Genomic DNA, 20,796 nt, shown 5'->3' with positions numbered 1-20,796 from the left:
AAAAACACTCTAAGCATTCTCACATCTCAGTGATTTCTTGAGTTTGCAATCGAGTTACACTTTCTGTAAGGTTCCTCCCACTTTCTTCTTTAATTTATTTTCTTTTCTATAAAACTTAACATTTCAATTAAGTTTATTTTTCAAGTGTTCTTTACCTTCTTTGTCTATTTTACCTTTCTACACTTTATTCTGTTTGATTAATCTTTCAATTTAATTTAAATTATCGTTATTGCTTTTCTTTTAATTTTCAAGTAAATCTTCCTTTTCATAATTTATTTAGTCTTTATTCAAGAATTTTAATTTCCGAATTGCATTTATTAATTTTACAAATTTATTTTTATTTTTCATTGTCAAAATGTGTCTAATCAAAGACGCTTTGATGCACTTCTAGAAAATTGGTACTTGCACAGAGGAATTGGTTTCATTCCCAAACCATTAGAATCGAACCACCATCGATTTGCTAAAAATCGACAAAACAGTTATATTCAAATTTCACCATTATTATTCCACCATTTCTATGAGGGGAAAAAAACTGACTTTCATTATACACATTGATAAGGAAAGTTCAAGCTCAGCTCATTATTCATATTGCCTCTTGAGCAAATTTTTTGAACCACTATTAGAATTCATTCTCAAGCTATTTCTCAACTACACTTCATACCATGTGCCAGTATTTTTGTGATAGAAATAAAATATCTGCATATCTGTACATATTTAAATCTGTACGGTATAACTTTTCTAATAAGAATTTGTTCATCAAAAAATAAGAATGATTCTAAATGAAACTATATTATCTGCTTGTTTAAAATTTTTAGCCCCAGATGGATGGAAGATTGGAAACACTGAACAAGCTCAATTTACCAATATGTAACAATATCTAACAATAGCTACAAGATGATATGAGAGGCATTCAAATCGCTGCTTGGTGATGAATAAAAAGGAATATATTCATACATCAACCAACAAAATCACGAGGATAATATTTCATAAGAAGAGTTCTAGCATCAACAAACAAAGTTCCAACATCCAATTAAAAAAAAAAAAGTAAAAAAGTTCATTTCTAAAGCTTGTTTAGTTTTTCTCAACGGGAATGTTAATGTTGTGTCTCCTGCAAGCTCATGTTCTCCAATGCCAAATTTGGTGCCTCCCAGGTTGCATTGGCCACAAGATTTCCATCCTTAATCTTGACAGGGCTAACCTCAGAGAGAAGGTCCAAGCATGGTGCTTCACAAAACACTCCAAGCAGGGAGTGAGCCTTCCAATACCCTAAAAGAAACTGTTCGGTGACATCACTCGACGGATCATAAGTTGAAGCCTGCATCATTTCAATCAAACAACTTAACAAATCAAGATTGACATCAGTCAATCGTACAATGAAAAGATCAACTGAAAAGGTAGATGATTATACATACAGGGTATCCAGCTAATGATGATACATCAGATTGGGGATGACAAAACTTCAATTTCAACTTGTCAATCTCATTGTTTATCATACTGGTGTATTGTTGGGACAAGTCAAACGTGCCAGATACATAGTTAGAATTCAACCACAGTCGAAAGATCCAAGTTAAAGCATCCTTTAAGGCGTCCATGGCAAGGCGATGGCCATGGTTGGTGGAGAGATCGCAGGAGAGAGCAATGTGGGTGCAGAGGGCTACCAGGTTGAAGAGAACAGAGGCCTTCTCCAAATGGAGTTATGTTGAGAAGAGTCCTGTTACGGCTCAATTGCATTGTACCAAACAAAGATATGTGGGTTGGATGTTATGTTGAGAAGTGTTCCCAGACTATAGATTTCTTTTTCCTCCTCCTGCTTGGCTGTGTTTCCGGCGTATGTTCCTCATGGTTCAGTGGAGTTTCAACATTAACAATCTCATAGTGTGCTTGAGAACCGACTACCCGATCATACTGGGCCAGGTGATCTTCAGGTATTGGTTTGATGTCTGCAAGATGACTGTCTGACAGTGGTTCAGAACTAGGAAGTTGTTCGGAATGTGGTAGTGGTTCAGGTTGAGGCAACTGGCCTTCTGGAATCACATGGAGATCAGTGAATTGATGATGATCAGGAAGATTTTCTGGAAGGGAGAGCTGATTGTTAGGATCAGTTGTGGAATTGGCCAACTCATGTTCAGATATAGCTTCTGACGTTACCACATCATGGCCAGCATGTGCTTCGTGAATGACTGCCTCATTGCTGGGCTGTGTCTCAGGCGCTACTAAGTCACTGCTAGGCTGCGTGTCAGACATAACAACCTCACTGCAGGGCTGAGTTTCAGAAATGACAACTTCATTGCTTTGCTGAGTCTCAAAAAAATAACCTCCGTGTGCTGTGTTTCAGTGACATCATTACTGGTCTGTGTATCAGAATGAGCCACGCCATTGCTTGCAATTGCCTCAGAATCAACCTGCTCATTTGTGGTTGGTGTCTCAGGAGTAGCTTCAGAGTTGACTGATGTATTGTTAAGTGATACCTGGGTGTCTACTAGTTGATTAGTGTCCGGGGCCCAGTATCACCCGATTGGTTGTTGGGTAGTGCTTCAGTTTTCTCAGGCTCATCGTTCAAAGGTTCTTTGGTGTTGTCCAATTCAGGGTTAGGCAATACTCCTGTATTTGCATCATCATTAGTGACCTGGCTTTCGGATGCAGGAAGTACTTTATCGGGCTCTGTTTCGGAATCCGAAAGATCCTTGTTGGGCTGAGGCTCGGAATCTTCCACATTGCTTTTAGGCTGAGTTTTAGATTTAGCCAGATCATTGGTAGGTTGAGGATCAGCATTGACGGACTCACTTTTCACATCAGGGGTCTCCGCCACTTTGTCTTTTTCAAGAGTTGTCATCTTGTCCTGACAGGTATCTCCCTGCATTACCAATAAGAAAGAATTGCTAATTAAAGGTGGGCATAGTTAATACTTTATGGTAGTGAAGAGATGAAGGCGGCATTATCATTATTTCACTCGGGCATCAGGGATCAAAACTCCGGCATATGAGTAATGAAATAAAAAGCACGCATGTTTGCTCAGGAAAGTGTAAATCAACCCAAAAGCTAATTAGCACCACATGTACATCTTTAGCATAGAACCATGCATCACAATTTATGCAAGATGCTAACAACTCTGATGCAGATTGGAGGAAGATGAGGTTGAGGAAAAGGAAGAAAGACCAATTTTACATACATCCTATCCACTGAATTAACAATAAAAATGAATAGTAATTATGTATTCACCCATATCTTAAAAATACAAGGCATAATACAAACTGCTCAATATTATAAGTGATTCATAAAACCATTCCTGCATAGTGCAAACAAGTACTGGAAGTTTGCTCTGGCATGTGCAGGTGTACTCGTGTAAGTCTATTTCAGAAAATGGACAAGTCCAAATGAGGTGTGCACAAACAAAAACCAAAAACAGGAATATCAAGATGGACAAAACGGCCTATTGGCAATGCACTTAGAGCATCATTACTTTGCTATCATGAACCACGAGGAAGGATAAAGATACTTCCTCATATTATTCATGACATGTACTTCATCTTTACTTTGCCAAGAAGGCCCAACGGGTATTACTGAACTAAAAATCCATGCCCTCCTCTATTCAAGTTTTAAGTTTTTTTTTTTTTGGTCAAAAGTTTTAAGTTTATCTTCATGTTTGATAAAAGCTTAAAGTAGGTCAAATGTGGTCAGAAACTAAATCCCAGCTTCAAACATCAGAAGAGAACAACATTAAGCCTGGTATACACTGAAATTTGACCACTATCTACGAACCCAAGTATACTTGGGCCCATAGTTGGGTCGGCCCATAGAAACATATATATAACATTAAGAACAATACGAACACAAGACCAAAAAAAAAAGAAGAATAATCCGAACACAACAACCCCAGCAAACTTTACTGTAAGAGGTCCATTGCAGAATCTTACACACACAGCCCAAAATAGTCAAACTTTAAAACTGGAACACTAGATCTTCACTGGGCTACCAAGTACTAATGAAGAAAAAGTATATATAATATACATATATAAAACAGTATGAACAAATTTTCAAATAAACGAAATCGCGGTCTCGAGCAACCAGATCCAAGAATTTAATCACAGAAACAAACAAATCCAGCTACTCACTGAAACTAGACGAGACAATAAAACAGAAAAGCTTCGATTTTCCGAAACCATAATAGATAGAGAAAAATGATTAACGAGGAAAACGAAACAACCGATTTCGTGAGAGAGTAACGAGCAAAAGAAGCGTCAGCTAAAGAAAAGTACAAAATACGAACCAATAGAAAAGTTAGGGTTCGCGATCTACCAGCTGCGCAAAGGGAATCTGACAAAGAAAGCGCTGATCTGGAACGAAAAGAAGCTCGGAATCCGAGCTTCAGGGCGGTCGGAGTGAGATCTAGGGTTTTGCAGAAACAGAGATAGAGAGAGAGGGAGGGAGAGGGCTCACCGGAGAGAAATGAAGATTGGGCTTGTTGGAACGATCTCAAGAAGCTAATTGGACCTTGGAGTTTTCCTAACTATTTTTCTAGGGTTATGTTGTGCCTTCTAGGTTTCTGAAAAATACTAATTTAAAATAGGGCAATACTTTTGGATTCCCAATTTGGACTCCTTCGGCCCATTATTACTCTCATTATTATTAATTTTTATTTTTTTTTGTTCAGTATTTGTTTGGTTCAAAGATTCCTTATACAATGACCGTAAACTGTATAGGCCTCATTCTGTTGTTACCCAGAGCCCGAAACTTTATGATGAGAGCTGTTTGAGTCACGAACATGGTGAGCTTATTTTTTTACTTTTCAAGGGCTCACCACTCAAATACCCAATCCTTGTGATAAAAAAATCCTAATCTTTCCTAAAAGAGATGAATATTGTAATAAATTATATTTTTAGGAATATTATATTTGAGAGTATTGTAAAAAAAAAATATTTATCTAGTATTATAAATAGTTGAAAATTAGTTTTTATGTTTTCAATTAGGATACATATATTTTAGTAAGAATAGATTTTTAATTTTCAAAATAACTCGAACATTAATAAAATGAAAAACTCTTTGAAAAGAAACATCATAATAACTTAGGTGAATTCTATTCTATCTTCTCTAAAATAAAGAGTAAATTATTTCTTGTAATATATATATTAAAAGTAATTCACTATATGAATTCTATAAAATGAAAAGGATCTTTACGAGTGCTATTTATACACTTGAAGGTAGAAGAGAGTTTGACTTTCTTATATTTAGTAGTGATAGAAGTTATAAAGATATTTAAAAAAAACTTTTTAGATCTTCAAGCCTCTACTTCAGATTATGGAGTTATCAAGAGGTTGGAAAAATAGAATCTAGTATTAACATAGTTAAAAATAATATTATTGATGATGTCAAATACAAATTTTAAGAGACGATAGATTTAGATGTTAACTGTTAACAACAATCTGAAAAAAAATGAGAACAACTAACTTGGTCACAACATATAGTTTTAGAGGAACACACACATAGAATAGAGGTGTTAAATACTATGTTACACAACAGTTTTATTTATATAAGATAAATCATTAGTTAAGCAACATAACAATCATGATAATACAAATACGGAAACATATTTGCCAGAACTAAAAGACAAAAGAGGGAGAATGTCATCATAAAATACCTATGAAGCATGGACACTTTGGTGAGTTGTCGTGCGTGTCGGATACATTTCGGATACGATATTTATCGACACTCGTTCGATACACGTATTTGCTGTGTCCAAACCGTGTCTTAATAAAAAATAAAAAATTTTTCTCTGAACACACTTGGACACACCTAAATATCATCACGTGTCAGCGTGTCCGATCTTATTCTTAATATATATTTTTAAAATAAATTTAGATATAGTATATATTATTATTTATTAAAACAAAAAATATTTTAAATGTTTGATATAATTAAAATAAAATATTAAAAAATATTTAAAAAATTAATTTATATTTTAATATCAATAAAATATTAAAATATCATTAGGATTTATCTAAAAAAGACTTTATATTTTCTATGTATGTGTGTTCCCGTGTCATATAAAATTTTAAAATTCGCGTGTCGATATATCCCGTATCGTATCGTGTTCCGTGTCCGTGTCAGTGTCCGTGTATCATAGAAAAATACCCTTCCCACGTCTTTAAGATGATAACAGCAAACGAATATATGAATTGTGAACACATTACATATAGTGCAATACGATTTCTTTTTTAACTTATTTATAACTATTAAAAAAAATAATATTAACACTAAGAATTAATATTATATAAAATAAGAAAGTTAGTGAAGAAAATTTGAGAGTCTAACTACTCTTGAATCAAGGTAGTGAGATTTTAAGAATTTTTTAAATAAATAATTTAAATATTTTATTTACTAAAATACATAATTTAAAAATATTTATCAATTTAGATCTATTATTTATCTTGTTTATATTATAAACGAAATAAATATATATATATATTTTATTTACAGTATATTTTTTTAAATGTTTTACAAAATTAATTAATTTATTTCAAACAAATTAAATAATTAATATAATTGATTAGTTATAATTAATATAGTCAAATAAAATATTTAATAATTTAATATTTATTTCAATCAAATTAATTAATTAATGTATTTAAATAAATCAAATAAAAAAATTAGGAAACACCTTACGTCAATTATACTATTAATTAAAGAAATTTGATTTTAATAATATATTCTAATCAAATCAAATAATTAATATAATTGATTGTTATAGTTAATGTGGTCAAATAAAATATTAAATAATCTAATATTTATTTCAATCAAATTAAATAAATGATTAATTACAACATTTTTAAAAATTATTCATCAAAATACATAAAATAAAAAATTAATACAAATTAAAATAAAAGTAATTCATTTATTTCAGTTAAATTAAATCAAATAACTAATGTAATAACAAATTATATTTATTTTATCTTTTATATTTATCCAAATCGTACCGCAAAATTTTTTGTTGTCTTATAATGAAAAAAAAAAAACTTTGGCACATACAAAATGCCTTTGTATTAGTGTCTCTTTCGTAGAATACGGTTATCGATTATATACTAGCAATATACCCACGCTATGTGGGAAAGACAAATGAAGACCGCGATGACAACATTGTTTAGATAGAGAGAATTTGAAAGAAAAGAAAATTGATGAAAATTTTGTCTAACGAATGAAAAGAAAAAATAAAATGAAAAAAAAATAGTATAAAACTTACTAAAATATTTTTATTTTAAAAATGAGATGAAAATAAAGAAAAATATAGTATACATGAATAAAATCATACATTTATCTCTTATTATTAATAAGTTATAATTTACATATAATATAGAGGCTCAATTTTTTTGATATGGTGGTTTTGTGTGTGCTTTATCCGGATATGGAGGCATTGGGGTGCAATACAAGGATGTGGGGCATCTTTTTCATTACTTTTGGGCCCAACAACTCGGACCGTCCGAGTTGTTTGAATTTCAATTTTGGCATAGCAAATCGGTAGGTCCGATTTGTGAAGGAAGAGATGCTGTAAATCCAAATGAAGTAAATCGTAGGGTCCGAGTTGATGGAGGAGAAATTTTTTTTTTGTTGGCTTGAGAAATCGGAGGGTCCGATATGTTTTTTTTATTAATTTTTTGAATGCAAAACACGTAATCACATGGTCCGATTTCGTTCGGGCTTTAAATAAAAGTTGGTGAAACCGGATCTGACCCTAAGAACAACTCGCATCCTCTTCTTCTTCTTCTTCAACGTCTCTTTAGTCTGATTCTTAGTTCCTGTATCCTTTACTAGTTGCGCATGATAGTTAGAAAGCCAAAACCAAAGTTTATGAGTTTCTTAATGTGATTGAGAGAAATGAGTGACAGAGTATTATTAAAGGTGTATTATTTTGGTCAGATTTTGTTACAAACATCTGAAGGAGTCAGATTTGTTTGTGAAAATCCATTAGATGTTGTGATTCCTTTCACAATCTCATTTGAAGAGCTCAAAGGTGTGATCTATGAACAGATTAATTCTCAGAGGGCAAGAAGAATATCTTGTATTCTGTATAGATATCCTATACAAGTGTTTGGTGGATTCGTCCAGTTTCAAACGAAATATGTAACGGATGAAGCGAGCATGCAAGAAATGTTTTCCATGTATATTGAAAATCGGAGTCAACTCTTGTTCATCGAGCTGTATCTTGAGTTTGAGCAATCTGAGGCCGACCAGAATATTTTACGGGAAGATTACAATAGTGACAGTGAAGAAGAGTTCAAAAGCAACTATGAATTTGTTGGTCCAGATGGAGATGGGGTTGCAGGTGAGGGAGCTATAGCTCCGGATGTGTCTGACGTGGCAACTGCACTGGCAAACAATGTGCCGTTTGAGGAGCCATCATTCATGCGAGTTTTGGATTTGGAAGCCATGCATGTTCCGAAGTTCCCAGATTATATCAGTTCAGGTACGTAATTCTCCAAACTCATAAGAAGGATTGAAATTATTTATTAATATATATTGATAGTTAGTTGTACCAAGTATTTAATTTTGTTCACCAGTTTGTGTATTTAACTTTAAGATAGGAAATTTAGTTGGGAGTTATTGTATTAGTTGAGTATAAATTAAAATTTATTCGTTATGAAGTTAATTTATTAAATATATGTTAGTACTTATGAGGTAATTTTGTGAGTTAAGTAAATATAAATTGGTATTTACTAATATTTATTAGTGAATTTGTCAATTATGTTAATATAAATTAGTATTTAAATATTTGTGTTTCTAAAATTGGTTTTATGGTTGTCGTGGTGGTAGGAATTTCTCTTGTCGCAGATGGTGAATTTGCCGTTGGGATGGAATTCAGTTTCAGGGAAGCTGTTATTAAAGCGATAAAAGAGTATACTATTCGAAGAAGCGTAGACTATCGGGTGTATGAATCTGAGCCGTTGACATTTTATGCGAAGTGTACACAGTATGAGTTAGGGTGTGATTGGCTTATCCGGGTTAGCATGATCAGCCGGAAGTACTGTTGGGTTATAAGGAGGTATAATGGCAGTCACACATGTACCAGAGCCACAATTTCTCAGGATCATTCGAAGCTAGATTCGAGCACAATTGCAGAAGCAATTAAGCCGTTGGTTGAGGCTGACCCCGCCTTAAAGGTAAAGTCGGTTATAGCAGAGGTGCAATCGAAGTTCAACTACACTGTTAGTTATCGGAAAGCATGGTTGGCTAAGCAAAAGGCAGTGGAAAAAATATTTGGAGGCTGGGAAGCATCGTACGAAGCGTTGCCTATTTGGTTTAAGGCCATGTGTCACAAGGAGCCGTCAGCTGTTGTTCATTTTGAGACTATGCCTGCATATCAAGGCGATGAGTTGGTGACTGATATTCGAGTGTTGCATCGTGTCTTTTGGAGTTATTACCCCTGCATTAGAGCATTCAGACATTGTAAGCCAGTTGTCCAGGTAGATGGGACTCACTTGTACGGAAAGTACAAGGGTTGTCTACTAGTGGTAGTGTCACAGGATGGCAACAACAATATCGTCCCAATTGCGTTTGCGATTGTGGAGGGAGAGACTTCAGATGCGTGGCACTTTTTTCTAAGTAACCTTCGTCAGCATGTTGTCACTCGAGATGGTGTGGGACTGATATCCGACCGTCACGAATCCATAAATGAAGCTGTGGAAAGGAGTAACGGGGCTTGGTCACCTCCTAGAGCTTTTCATATGTTTTGTATCAGGCATATAGAGTCGAACTTTCTGAGAAAATTCAAGGCGCCGTACTTGCAGAAACTGGTCATCAACATAGGTAGCTCTCACTATAGCTAATTAATTTTGTAACAGAGTTCTCTTCAATAAGTGTGTTTACCTCTTTTGTTTCAAATTTTTGTTTTGATCCTTCAGGATATTCGAGGACGGTGCGGGAGTACGAGGTGCGTTACCAGCGTTTACGAGAACGAGGCGAGGCCTACACTGACTGGTTAAACAGAATCCCCCGAGAACAGTATGCGTTGGTTTTTGACGGTGGTTATCGATGGGGTCATATGACGACAAATCTAGTAGAATGCATCAATTCAGTGTTGAAGGGTGCACGCAATCTCCCCGTGACTGCCCTTGTAAAGGCCACATTCTACAGGCTCAACGAGTTGTTTACCCGAAAAAGAGCGGAGGCGGAAGCCCGGATTAATGCTGGCCATGTCTTTTCTGATGTCGTGACCTCGAAGTTGCATGCAAACCAACTTGCATCAGGAAACATTCATGTTAGTTGCTTTGACCGGCAGAATGAGGTCTTTGAGGTGCGTGACATGCCAAGCGGACTAGAGTTTGCAGTGGACCTACGTGGCCTTCGATGTGACTGTGGTGAGTTTCAGGTTGACCGGATCCCCTGTCGACATGTGTTTGCATGTTGTGCCAACCAGAGACTGGATTGGCAAGTGTATGTTCATGATGTGTATAAGATGGACCAAGTTCGTCGGGTGTACCGAGCAAGATTTAGGCCACTTGGTAACCCCACCACATGGCCTGCTTACAACGGACCTCGATTTATCCCGAATCCGTTCCTGAGACGAGTTACGAAAGGTCGCCCCAAAATGACGCGTTTTTTGAATGAGATGGACACACGAATGTTACGTCGGCCCAGGCGATGTACGCTATGTGGAGCTGAAGGACACAGCCGCAGCAGATGCCGTCAGGCAGGTGGGGCAAATGCTGACAGAGATCGCCAGTAGATTCTTATTCTGAGATGATATTATATATGTCGCATTATTCCTTTTGTCAGGAGCTATTTATTTGAGTTAACAATGTATGATATATGTAATATTGCATTATATGACATCAATTCTCATATGAAAGAACCTCCATATGAACCATTTGATAATATGACATCAATTATTGATACATAAAATCTATAAACATATCTTAGTGCACATTATTGATATCATAGTTCACATTATTGATAAATAAAATCTCTAAACATACCATAGTCCACATTATTGATACCATATTTCGCATTATTGATAGATAAAATCTCTAAAGATACCATAATACATACTATTGATATCATAGTTCACTTTATTGATACATAAAGTCTATAAACATTATTGATAGATAAAATCTCTAAACATACCATAATACATACTATTGATATCATAGTTTGCATTATTGATACATAAAATCTATAAACATACCACAATACACATTATTGATACCATATTTCACATTATTCATAGATAAAATCTCTAAACATACCATAATACATACTATTGATATCATAGTTCACATTATTGATACATAAATTCTATAAACATACCATAGTCCACATCATTATGAATACAGTAATCCAAGTCATTAGAACATAATGTCCATCACATGCAAAGTTACCTAATCATAGTCCTTACATTTAAGACAAAAATAAAGCTATTACACCAGAACTACTTTCTCAATGCCCACTTGACATCATTGACGAAGTTCTTGCACTTCTTTGCGGCTTTTTTGAATACAGATGGAGTGTATCGATTAGCGCTGCGACGTGGTGGATCAATCCTCAGATTGTAACCTTTGCCTTTGTCATCCGGAGTGTGTGCCTGGCCTGTATACATAATAATAAAAACAATTAAATTCTGTGACATTAAGTAGTAAAACCAATACGGAAACAACATATCATTTAACAAAACTACACAAATATACCGTTTATGAAGACAAATTCTCATTGCTAATCAAACATGTAAAGCACAAGACAAAACATAATACCATCATTGCGGGATTCCTCATCCTCATCGAACTCCTCTATTTCATCCTCCTCATCATCGACGTCCTCCTCCATTTCATTTACTATGTACGCATTCGTGTCATCCTCGGGTGTGTTAGCATCTTCTTGAACAGGTCCCATGGATACACGGTTAGGATTTTGACTATTAAGTACTCCGTGTCCACCTTCACTTCTACTAGAGTCAACAGATACGAACCCTCCAGAAGCGACCGATGAGGTATGGCAAGGGAGCCTGGCATCCAATGAATATCTACCCACCAGGAACTCAGCTTCATTGCCATACTGTGACTGTCCGGCATCTCCAGCCATGAACCCAAGCAATTGGCTAAAAGAACCTCCTTCTCCGGGATCAAACTGTGACATACCCCAATATTGTTGATGCATTGGAAATGACGGGGAGAACTGTGTCTGAGGTACGTACTGGCTTGAGAACTGAGGTTGTTCTTGTGGTTGTGGATACGAAATAGATGTTTGGGGCAACTGTGGATCCAGTTCCTCATTGTCATCATCCATCCCCTCATTATCCTCATCCATAACCTCATTACCCTCATCGATATCCTGATTATCCTCATCACTGTCTTGACTCACAAGATTCGACAAGTTCAACCGGTCCCCATATTTTGACCGGTACCACTGCATGTAAGTTTCCAATGGATGCGGTGAATTAATGGGAAGCTCAGAAAGAATGTAGTTATACCTGTTTGTCCAATGCATTACCCAACTTGAATGAGTCGGTGTTGTGGCCCAGTTAAGATTCTTAGGACCAGTCAGGACTTCTCTATGGGCCTTATCCAAACTCCGCTCCTCAGAAGGTACTCCCTGTACGAAACCGAACTGTCGCCTAAACCTATCGGTAGCATGCTACTCGACACATTCAAATGACATCAACAGAACAGTAGCGGTCCACACAACCGACTGCATATATATTTCAGCAGGAATGATGTTCGGATCCACGCGATCCACAGCATATGCAACCCACACAAACTGGGAATAAAGAAAAAAGAAACTACTGATTACAACCAAGAATATCAATAACAACAACAATGCAAGAGAGCTTTATAATTATGTCTCAGGACACCAAAACCGAAACTAAGAATTCTTTAATTAAAACACACCTGGCCTTCCTGCAGGTCATCAAAGGCCTTCCTAAAGTGAGCTAGATTAAGATATCTATATCGTCTGTCACCACGCTCCCAATTACGCCACCTAATATCATATTTGCAATTAGCAAAACTGCATTTTAAATATAAAGTTACAGGTAGATTGTAACGTAATATTACCTGTTGGCTAGTGGAAAACTGTGGGGTTCCCTAGGAACCGGCGATAGGTATGGCATTCGCATCCAAGCCCAACCGAGCAGAAATGTTATTGGACCATCCATTTCCTTACAGTTATAACGAGATGCCCTGCATAATGCCCTGTAGAGGTGCGCTAGGCATGCCGATCCCCAACTATACTGTCCAATACTGGCAAAATCACGAAGCAAGGGTAGAAACTTCCAGTGCACACATGCCCCAGATTTATCCCCAAACAAGATCATGCCGATCAGCAACATAATGTGACACTTCACATACCTCTGTATACTTATTTCATCAGTCAACTGAATGTTTTCTTTTAGATCCCGCAGCCAAGTTAGTTTTATGCAGCATCCTCTACACTCCGACTTACTCGGTGCAACTCCAAACTGATGCAAACACTCCGCCTCCAACGCTGGGAAGCTACTCATTGTCATCCCAGTAACTGGAAGACCATCCGTCGGTAGACTAAGAATTAGAGCAACATCTTCAAGACTTACAGCACATTCACCAATTGGAAGGTGAAACGTATGTGTATCAGGGTGCCAGCGTTCGATTAGAGCATTCACGAGTGCTTTCTGATTCTGTACGACACCAATTTGAGATGCATGATAAAATCCAGTAACTCGTAAATGCTCCTCCACTCGATCGTTGTACCGATCTGGCGGAACTGGATGATCACAGGTCAACATTCTTAATTTCTGCATGAAATATAATAAATTATTAGTCATCTCATTAACTACTATTATTATATTACTTACTATTAGAGGACAACATTTTTTAAGCTACGGCCACTCATTAACAAAATCTGCCCATCTAACTCAATAACAAATATTACTTCAAACCAGTGTCATAGATTTTTTAACATAATTCGACTAAAACAAATAATTGGTGCTTCAGTCAATTAATTATTAATAACATTAACTAATAAGTAGATAAAAATAGATTCATAATACATATATATACATTCCTAATGAAATCTTAACAAAATTAGTAAACTTGAGATGTTGTATTTGTTTATCTATTTGCGATATGGAAAAGAATTTCCTAATCAAATCTTAACATTATTATCATTTGTAATATCAATTATTTATTAACTATAACTATAACTATAACTATAACTAAATTTCCAAAAATATTAATAATTTCTGTCATTTCCTTCTTAAAATATATTCTAATAACAATAATAATTAACTATCTAAGAACGATAATTACAATTAACTACGAATAAAGTAGCACACTTTTAAAAATTAATAATAACCATTCGGTTTTTTTATTTATTCCAATTTGCAAGGCCACAACAATAATATTTAATGTTCTAATAATTATAAATAATTAAATATTTATCAAATTTTTCAAAAAAAAATTTATTTATACAAAAATTAATAACAATTCCGTTAACATTTGCAAAGCCACAACAATAATATTTAATGTTCTAATAATTATAAATAATTAAATATTCATCAAATTTTTCAAAAAAAAAGTTTTTTTATACAAAAATTAATAACAATTCCGTTAACATTTTGTACTTTATTTTTTACATATTTTCATATTTTTCCTTCTTTCAAAATTATAATAAAAAATTTTAAAAAAATAAAAATAAACTATTGCGTTTTTCTTTTAAACTGCAACATTTATTGTATATGTTCTGCCCACATGCTCCTACAATGTTCATACCATCAACACACTAACAATAATAATAATGAACATACTAACAATAATTTTTTTATATCCGAAAATCATGAAAAATTTAAAGAAAATTATTAGAAATAGTCCTAACCATTCTATGCTTAATTCTAAGTTCAGATATTAACAATAATAACAATAATTAAATTTTAACAATAATATTTATAATAATAAAATTTAAAAAAATTAAAATAAACTTACATATTCAGAATGACTAAGATAGTGCATTATATGAAGTTCAGAGCGATCAACATCTTTAGATTTATTTTTTTTGGCATTTTGTTTTCTTCTTCACCATGCAAACCCACCAGCAGCAGAGGAAGAAAGCACAACTATGGAGTTTTGAGGTTCAAAATGATAGTTGTATATGAAATAACTCGGATGGTGGGTGAGACCCCTTAATGCATCTATCACTTTCGTCTGTGGGGCAACTTCTTGGGGAGCTACAACTGCTCGACGCGTGGCCACCATGCAACAAAACGGACCATCCGTTTTCTAGGCACCAAATCGGACCCTCGGTTTTGCGAATCTATTGTCGCACGGTCCGATTTCTGAAAGGCCTGACACCACATCCTTGTTAACCCCTCCCGGTTCCCATAATCCAGTAAAGCACACCCGTTTGATCCATATAGAAATTAAAAACCGCAATATAGATAAGGATATTAATATAATTTTATATTATTATAATTTTTTTATTCAAATAAATTTTTATTTTTTTTTTTCATCCAAATAATATATAAATAATTTTATTTTTTTAATTTTTTATTTTATTTTATTTTATTTTTTTTCTTATATCCAAAACAAAACAATGTAATTAAATATTATTTGGTGTAAAAAATAAGGAGCATCGTTATTATTTGAAAAAATATATAAAAAATTTTAAGCAAGCAGGACCGTTTTCTATTAAGCAAAAAGATTAGTCAAAAAGCATTATGTTATTGTTATTTATAAGTGAGGCTGTGAAGATATGAATGATATTTTGGACTTTCTGCTATTTATTTTTATCATCGAGTAAAATTTGATTTTTTTTAATGAAATATCAATAATGAAAAATAATTTTTAACAAAAAAAATGGTTTAAATATTACAATAATATTTGTGAAGTACTAACTCAAAGGTACTAATAATTAAAACGAAAATTTTTACCGTACAATACATATGGAAAGGACATAAATTTGATTCGATACAGTTATGAATGGATAGTAATGGAATTAGTGAAATGAGCAAGATAATTATTAAATTTTTGTGACAGTAAAATATTTTCTGTGGCAAAATGCAAAGCAAGATAATTATTAATTCTTTATGCCATTTTAAGTTCTTTGAGTTTATCCATTGTTATAACAACATTGGTTACAAAGTATTATTCCATATTTACAGTTGCTTTTTCTTTATAATATAATCCACCAAATCAGATGGTGGTTTTGACGTTTTTTTTTATTTAAATGCTCATATACCTATAAAAATTATATACACTTAAATGTTCAATTTCTTTGTACTTTTTATCTTAATGCCGTCATAATTTTTAATTTGGGTCATTGAGATTAAAAGTGTCATTGTCATTTATATCAAGCAATCCAATTCAAGCACCTCTTTTTTTTTAGCACAACCTACACAATAATAGTATTAACCTAAAAAAGATTATTCTTTTATTATTAAAATAATTCACTTAATAAACTATATGAACAATATTAGACATATAAGACAATTATCATTCAAACTCTTAAAATATAATGCACAAATTTTCAACAATTCACTACATCATTAAAATATAGTGGTGTACAATCTTATTCACCGATTAAAATAATAATAATTAACTTTTGATAATAAATGTCTTTTTTATTTCATACAATTGAATTGCTTCAATAGCTTAAATAATGCTTATTCTATATATGATAATTGGATTTTATTTATCTTGAAGAGCGAATTTTTAAACTGTTGATTAAATTATTTTTTTTTCAACCAATATTCTCACACAACTTTATGGAGGTAACAAAGTAAGACATTTCTCTCTTGAAATAGAGAAAGATATAATGACAAATAAGTCATTAGAACACGTACAAGACAAGAGCAGCAAGAAGAATAAGGATGATTAAGTGCAGTTTATCTCCCATTATATTTTCATCCAAAGATAATAAGAAAATATAATTAGTACTTAAAGGGATTAATAGATTAATGAAATTGATTTAAGTCTAAATAAAGACCAACCTGATGCCACATACACCTCCAAATCTGAAAAATGGTTATGTAATCAACACACTTTTTTTTTTATAACAATTCAACAATTAGGAAAAAAAATATTAACAAGCTTTAATTTGTCTACTTCACATTGTATTCAAAGCATGAAAAATATATCTAACTGAAATGAAAACCATAGAATGCTGTTAATATTTATCTATTTGATTGAACATATTATACTCATTTAATTTTGTTATGACATTTGTCTTTATCTGTAGCTTTTTCAAATTTAACAGTATAATTAATACTATCACATAGACTAACTTATGAATAGAAGAAATTTTTTATTTAACATAATTATCCAATCTATCAATTATTGAAAAAATGTTTATCTTCTAAGCTCAAAGTGTGACTAATAATTAGTCAGTATTGTTCCGTCCAGAGTGTGCTTCCGAAGTGTTGTCGGTGTCACGGCTAGGAGTGGACTCGGAAGCTTGCTCCTGTGAACCGTTGACCTCAGCGTGGACCCTATAAAAAGGTTTCCGATGCCCAAGTTAGTTACTGGTATAAGAAGCTTAAAAATAAAATGTTAAGAAATAAAACTGAGAAACGAAGAGTGGGGACGATTGTTGGTATCTCTTATGAACCGCCGATTACTCGCTGCTCTCTTTTTCACTTGCTTTGACGAATTATGTTTGTCTATTTAAATAAGTGGATATTCGAGTAATGCTCGGCTTTGTTGTTAATAGGATTGGGATTCTAAATTCTGTTATGCGAGGATATTGGCAAGGTTTGAATTGGTGGACTTAGTCTCGGTTTTGTGGTTTGTTGGCCGAGGATATTGGGATATTTGGCCGAGGATATCGGGAAGGTACATAGCCCCCAAGCTCGGCATGAAGAACATGTTGAGCTTTCTATATCCTCGGCCTGTAGATGTTGGAGCTTTTGGTTGAGGTGGATTTGTTGCCTAGGAAACTCCCAAGTTCAACGTGTTCCTCCTGCCAAGTTTATTTGTTTTGGGCTTTGTAAATTGGGATTTATGTGGAATGTTTTTTTTTTATGGCGGAAAGTGGGGTGACGCTAGGTGTAGTTAATGGGAAGTGGAGGGGGCTTCGTGGGGTAATGTGTCGAAGTAACTCCTTGTCCCCCTATCCGTTAGGCTTCTGCAAGTTTGGATCTTGTTTTTGAGTGGCATGATGAGTAAGAAAGGTAACTTTTTAGTTTTCTTTGTCATTTTGTTAGTGTTTCTTACTGGTTTGCATGGGTAAGAAGGGGGTTGTTGTAGATGAAAATGACCCTTATGGTTGGGTTGATAGCGACGTTAAGTCACGGGCTTCGGTGTTTAGTAGTTCTGATATGTTGATGCAGTTGAATAGCGCGAGGCAGGTCAGAGGTGGGAAAAGCTTGAGGGTTAGGTTCTTACCGTGCGAGAAGAGTGATATTTTTCTAACAATTGGTCCTTTACCTAAAAATTTTCGGTTACCTGTTGTACCACCAGTTGTGAGTCACAATATACTTGTAGGTGTGTTACATTTAAAGACTGTGCAAGTCGAAGGCCGGTGAGTAGAGCTTCATACTCGACTTGATTGTTACTTGTTTGGAATGAGAACCTGATTGACTGTTCCGCTTGGAGGTCGGATTTGTCTGTTATGTATACGCCTGCGCCTGATCCTTCTGAGTTTGATGCCCCATCTACATCGAGCTCGCAAGTGTGCTCATGATCTGCTTGGTCTGTTAATTCGACTAGAAAATCTGCTAAGAACTGCACTTTTGTTGTTGTCCTCGGCTCATATGTTATATCAAATTCGGATAATACTATCGACCATTTGGTGAGTCTTCCCGAGACCTCGAGTCGGGTGATCTGCCGCAGGGGATGATTTGTCTTAACGATGACTTTATTGCTTTGGAAATAGTACCTTAATCTTCTTGCCGTCCGTATTAGTGCGTATGCCAGCTTTTCCATTGGCGGGTATCTAAGTTCGGCATTTTGCAGTGTTTTGCTGACGAAGTAGACTGGCTCTTGTTTATCTTGTACCTCCGTGACGAGCGCCGAACTGATGGCCTTTGAGGATACTGATAAGTATAGTAACAGTGGTTTTTCAAAGTTCGGCTTCTGTAAGATCGGTGGTGACGAGATTATTGATTTCAATTTTTGAAAGGCTGTTTCACACTCCGTGTTCCAGTTGAACTTTGTTTGTCTTTTGAGTATGTTGAAAAAATGCTGAGAATGTGTTGATACACTTGGTAGGAATCGAGAGAGTGCGGCTAGCCTTCCATTTAGTCGTTGGACTTCCTTTATTGTTCGGGGACTTCTCATGTTAATGATTGCTTTACATTTTTCGGGATTGGCTTCGATGCCTCTTGATGTCAGCATGAAGCCCAGGAACTTCTCTCCTCTAACTCCGAAGGCGCACTTCTCCGGGTTGAGTCGCATGTTGTGTTTTCTTAATTGACCAAACACTTCTTCTAGGTCGACATCATGGGTGTGCTCTTGTTGAGTTTTGACGACCATGTCGTCAACGTATACTTCCAGATTTCTCCCTATTTGCTTGTTGAAGACCTTGTCCATGAGGTGTTGGTAGGTAGCCCCTGCATTCTTAAGTCCGAAGGGCATAACAGTATAACAGTAATTTCCCAATTCAGTTATGAAAGTTGTCTTGTCCTTATCCTTTGGATGCATTAATATCTGGTTGTAACCAGAATATGCGTCTAAAAAGCTTAAAACATTATATCCTGATGTATTATCTACTAATTTGTCTATGCATGGGAGTGGATAAGCATCTTTGGGGCACGCTTTATTCAAGTTAGTGAAATCAACGCACATTCGCCACTTACTTGAGGCTTTTCTTACCATAACTACGTTTGATAGCCATGTTGTGAATCGACGCTCTTCTATGAACCCTGCTCGGAGGAGCTTCTCGGTTTCTTCGAGACATGCTGCACGTTTCTCGTATCCTATGTTGCGCTTCATTTGGGAAATAGGTCGTGCCCTTGGATCTATTTGTAATTTGTGGCTATGAGGCTCGGATCAATGCCAGGCATATCCGCCGGGGTCCATGCAAAAAGGTCGGCATTCTGCCGAAGTAGGCTTGTTATCTTCTGTTTTGTTCCTGAAAGGAGAGAAGAGCTAATGTGAGTGTAGTGGTTAACGTTGTCATCTAATTGTACCTTTTCAAGTTTGTCGATTGGTGTTGGTTTGTCATGGAGGTCTCCTCTTGGATCGAGCTCGGCAATGCCCAAGATATTAGCAACGTTGTATGTTCTGTGAGTCGGTCTGGCTCTTTGTCGGATGTCTGCTCTGATTTTCAAGCTTTCATTGTAACACCTGCGAGCTTCAATGTGGTCGGAATGTATGGTGGCTATTTGGTCCTCTTGTACCTGAAATTTGACACATAAATGGAGCGTGGAAACAATGGCACCAAAGGAATTTAGGAAAGGCCTGCCCAGAATGATATTATATGGGCTAATGCAATCGACTACGAGGAACTGCACATCCTTTGTTTTGCTCATGGGATGTTCTCCTAAGGTCATTTTCAGCCAGATGCTGCCTAGGATTGACACGCGCTCCCTTGAGAATCCAATTAGCTCCCCTGAGGATGGTAGCAGAGTTCGTTCACTGAGTTTCATCCTTTTGAAAGTTGAATAGAAAAGGACGTCAGCACTGCTGCCAGGGTCGAGGAGGGCTTTCTTTACTAGGAGGTCACCCGCCTGGATAGAAATTACTACAAGGTCATCCAGATTATCAGAGTTGGTTAGACAATCTAACTGTTTGAAAGATATGTTGGGTATTCTTGGTTTTATGGTTAACGCCTCGGCTGTCCGCTGGAGTGTTAACATGTCCCTCTATCGGCGCTTTTGTGCCGAGCTTGTTTGATCCCCGCTCGCGA

At 35.3% G+C, this 20,796-nt stretch overlaps 1 protein-coding gene across 1 annotated transcript; it reads right to left on the bottom strand.

Annotated features, from left to right (window-relative positions):
* Window positions 1–849: 849 nt before the first annotated feature.
* LOC112698104 (uncharacterized) lies at window positions 850–1,607 on the bottom strand. Its single transcript, XM_025751508.3, has 2 exons — window positions 1,413–1,607; window positions 850–1,315 (listed from the first exon to the last, which is right to left on the bottom strand). The coding sequence occupies exons 1-2, from the start codon at window positions 1,590–1,592 to the stop codon at window positions 1,094–1,096; spliced, it is 402 nt and encodes a 133-aa protein (XP_025607293.3). The 5' UTR covers window positions 1,593–1,607; the 3' UTR covers window positions 850–1,093.
* Between the last annotated feature and the right edge of the window lie 19,189 nt (window positions 1,608–20,796).

Source organism: Arachis hypogaea, chromosome 6 (genome assembly GCF_003086295.3).
Source record: "Arachis hypogaea cultivar Tifrunner chromosome 6, arahy.Tifrunner.gnm2.J5K5, whole genome shotgun sequence".
In the NCBI taxonomy this organism is placed as follows: Eukaryota; Viridiplantae; Streptophyta; class Magnoliopsida; order Fabales; family Fabaceae; genus Arachis; species Arachis hypogaea.
Note: the sequence above shows the minus strand (reverse complement) of the source record. Positions and strands in the feature narration are given on the sequence as shown.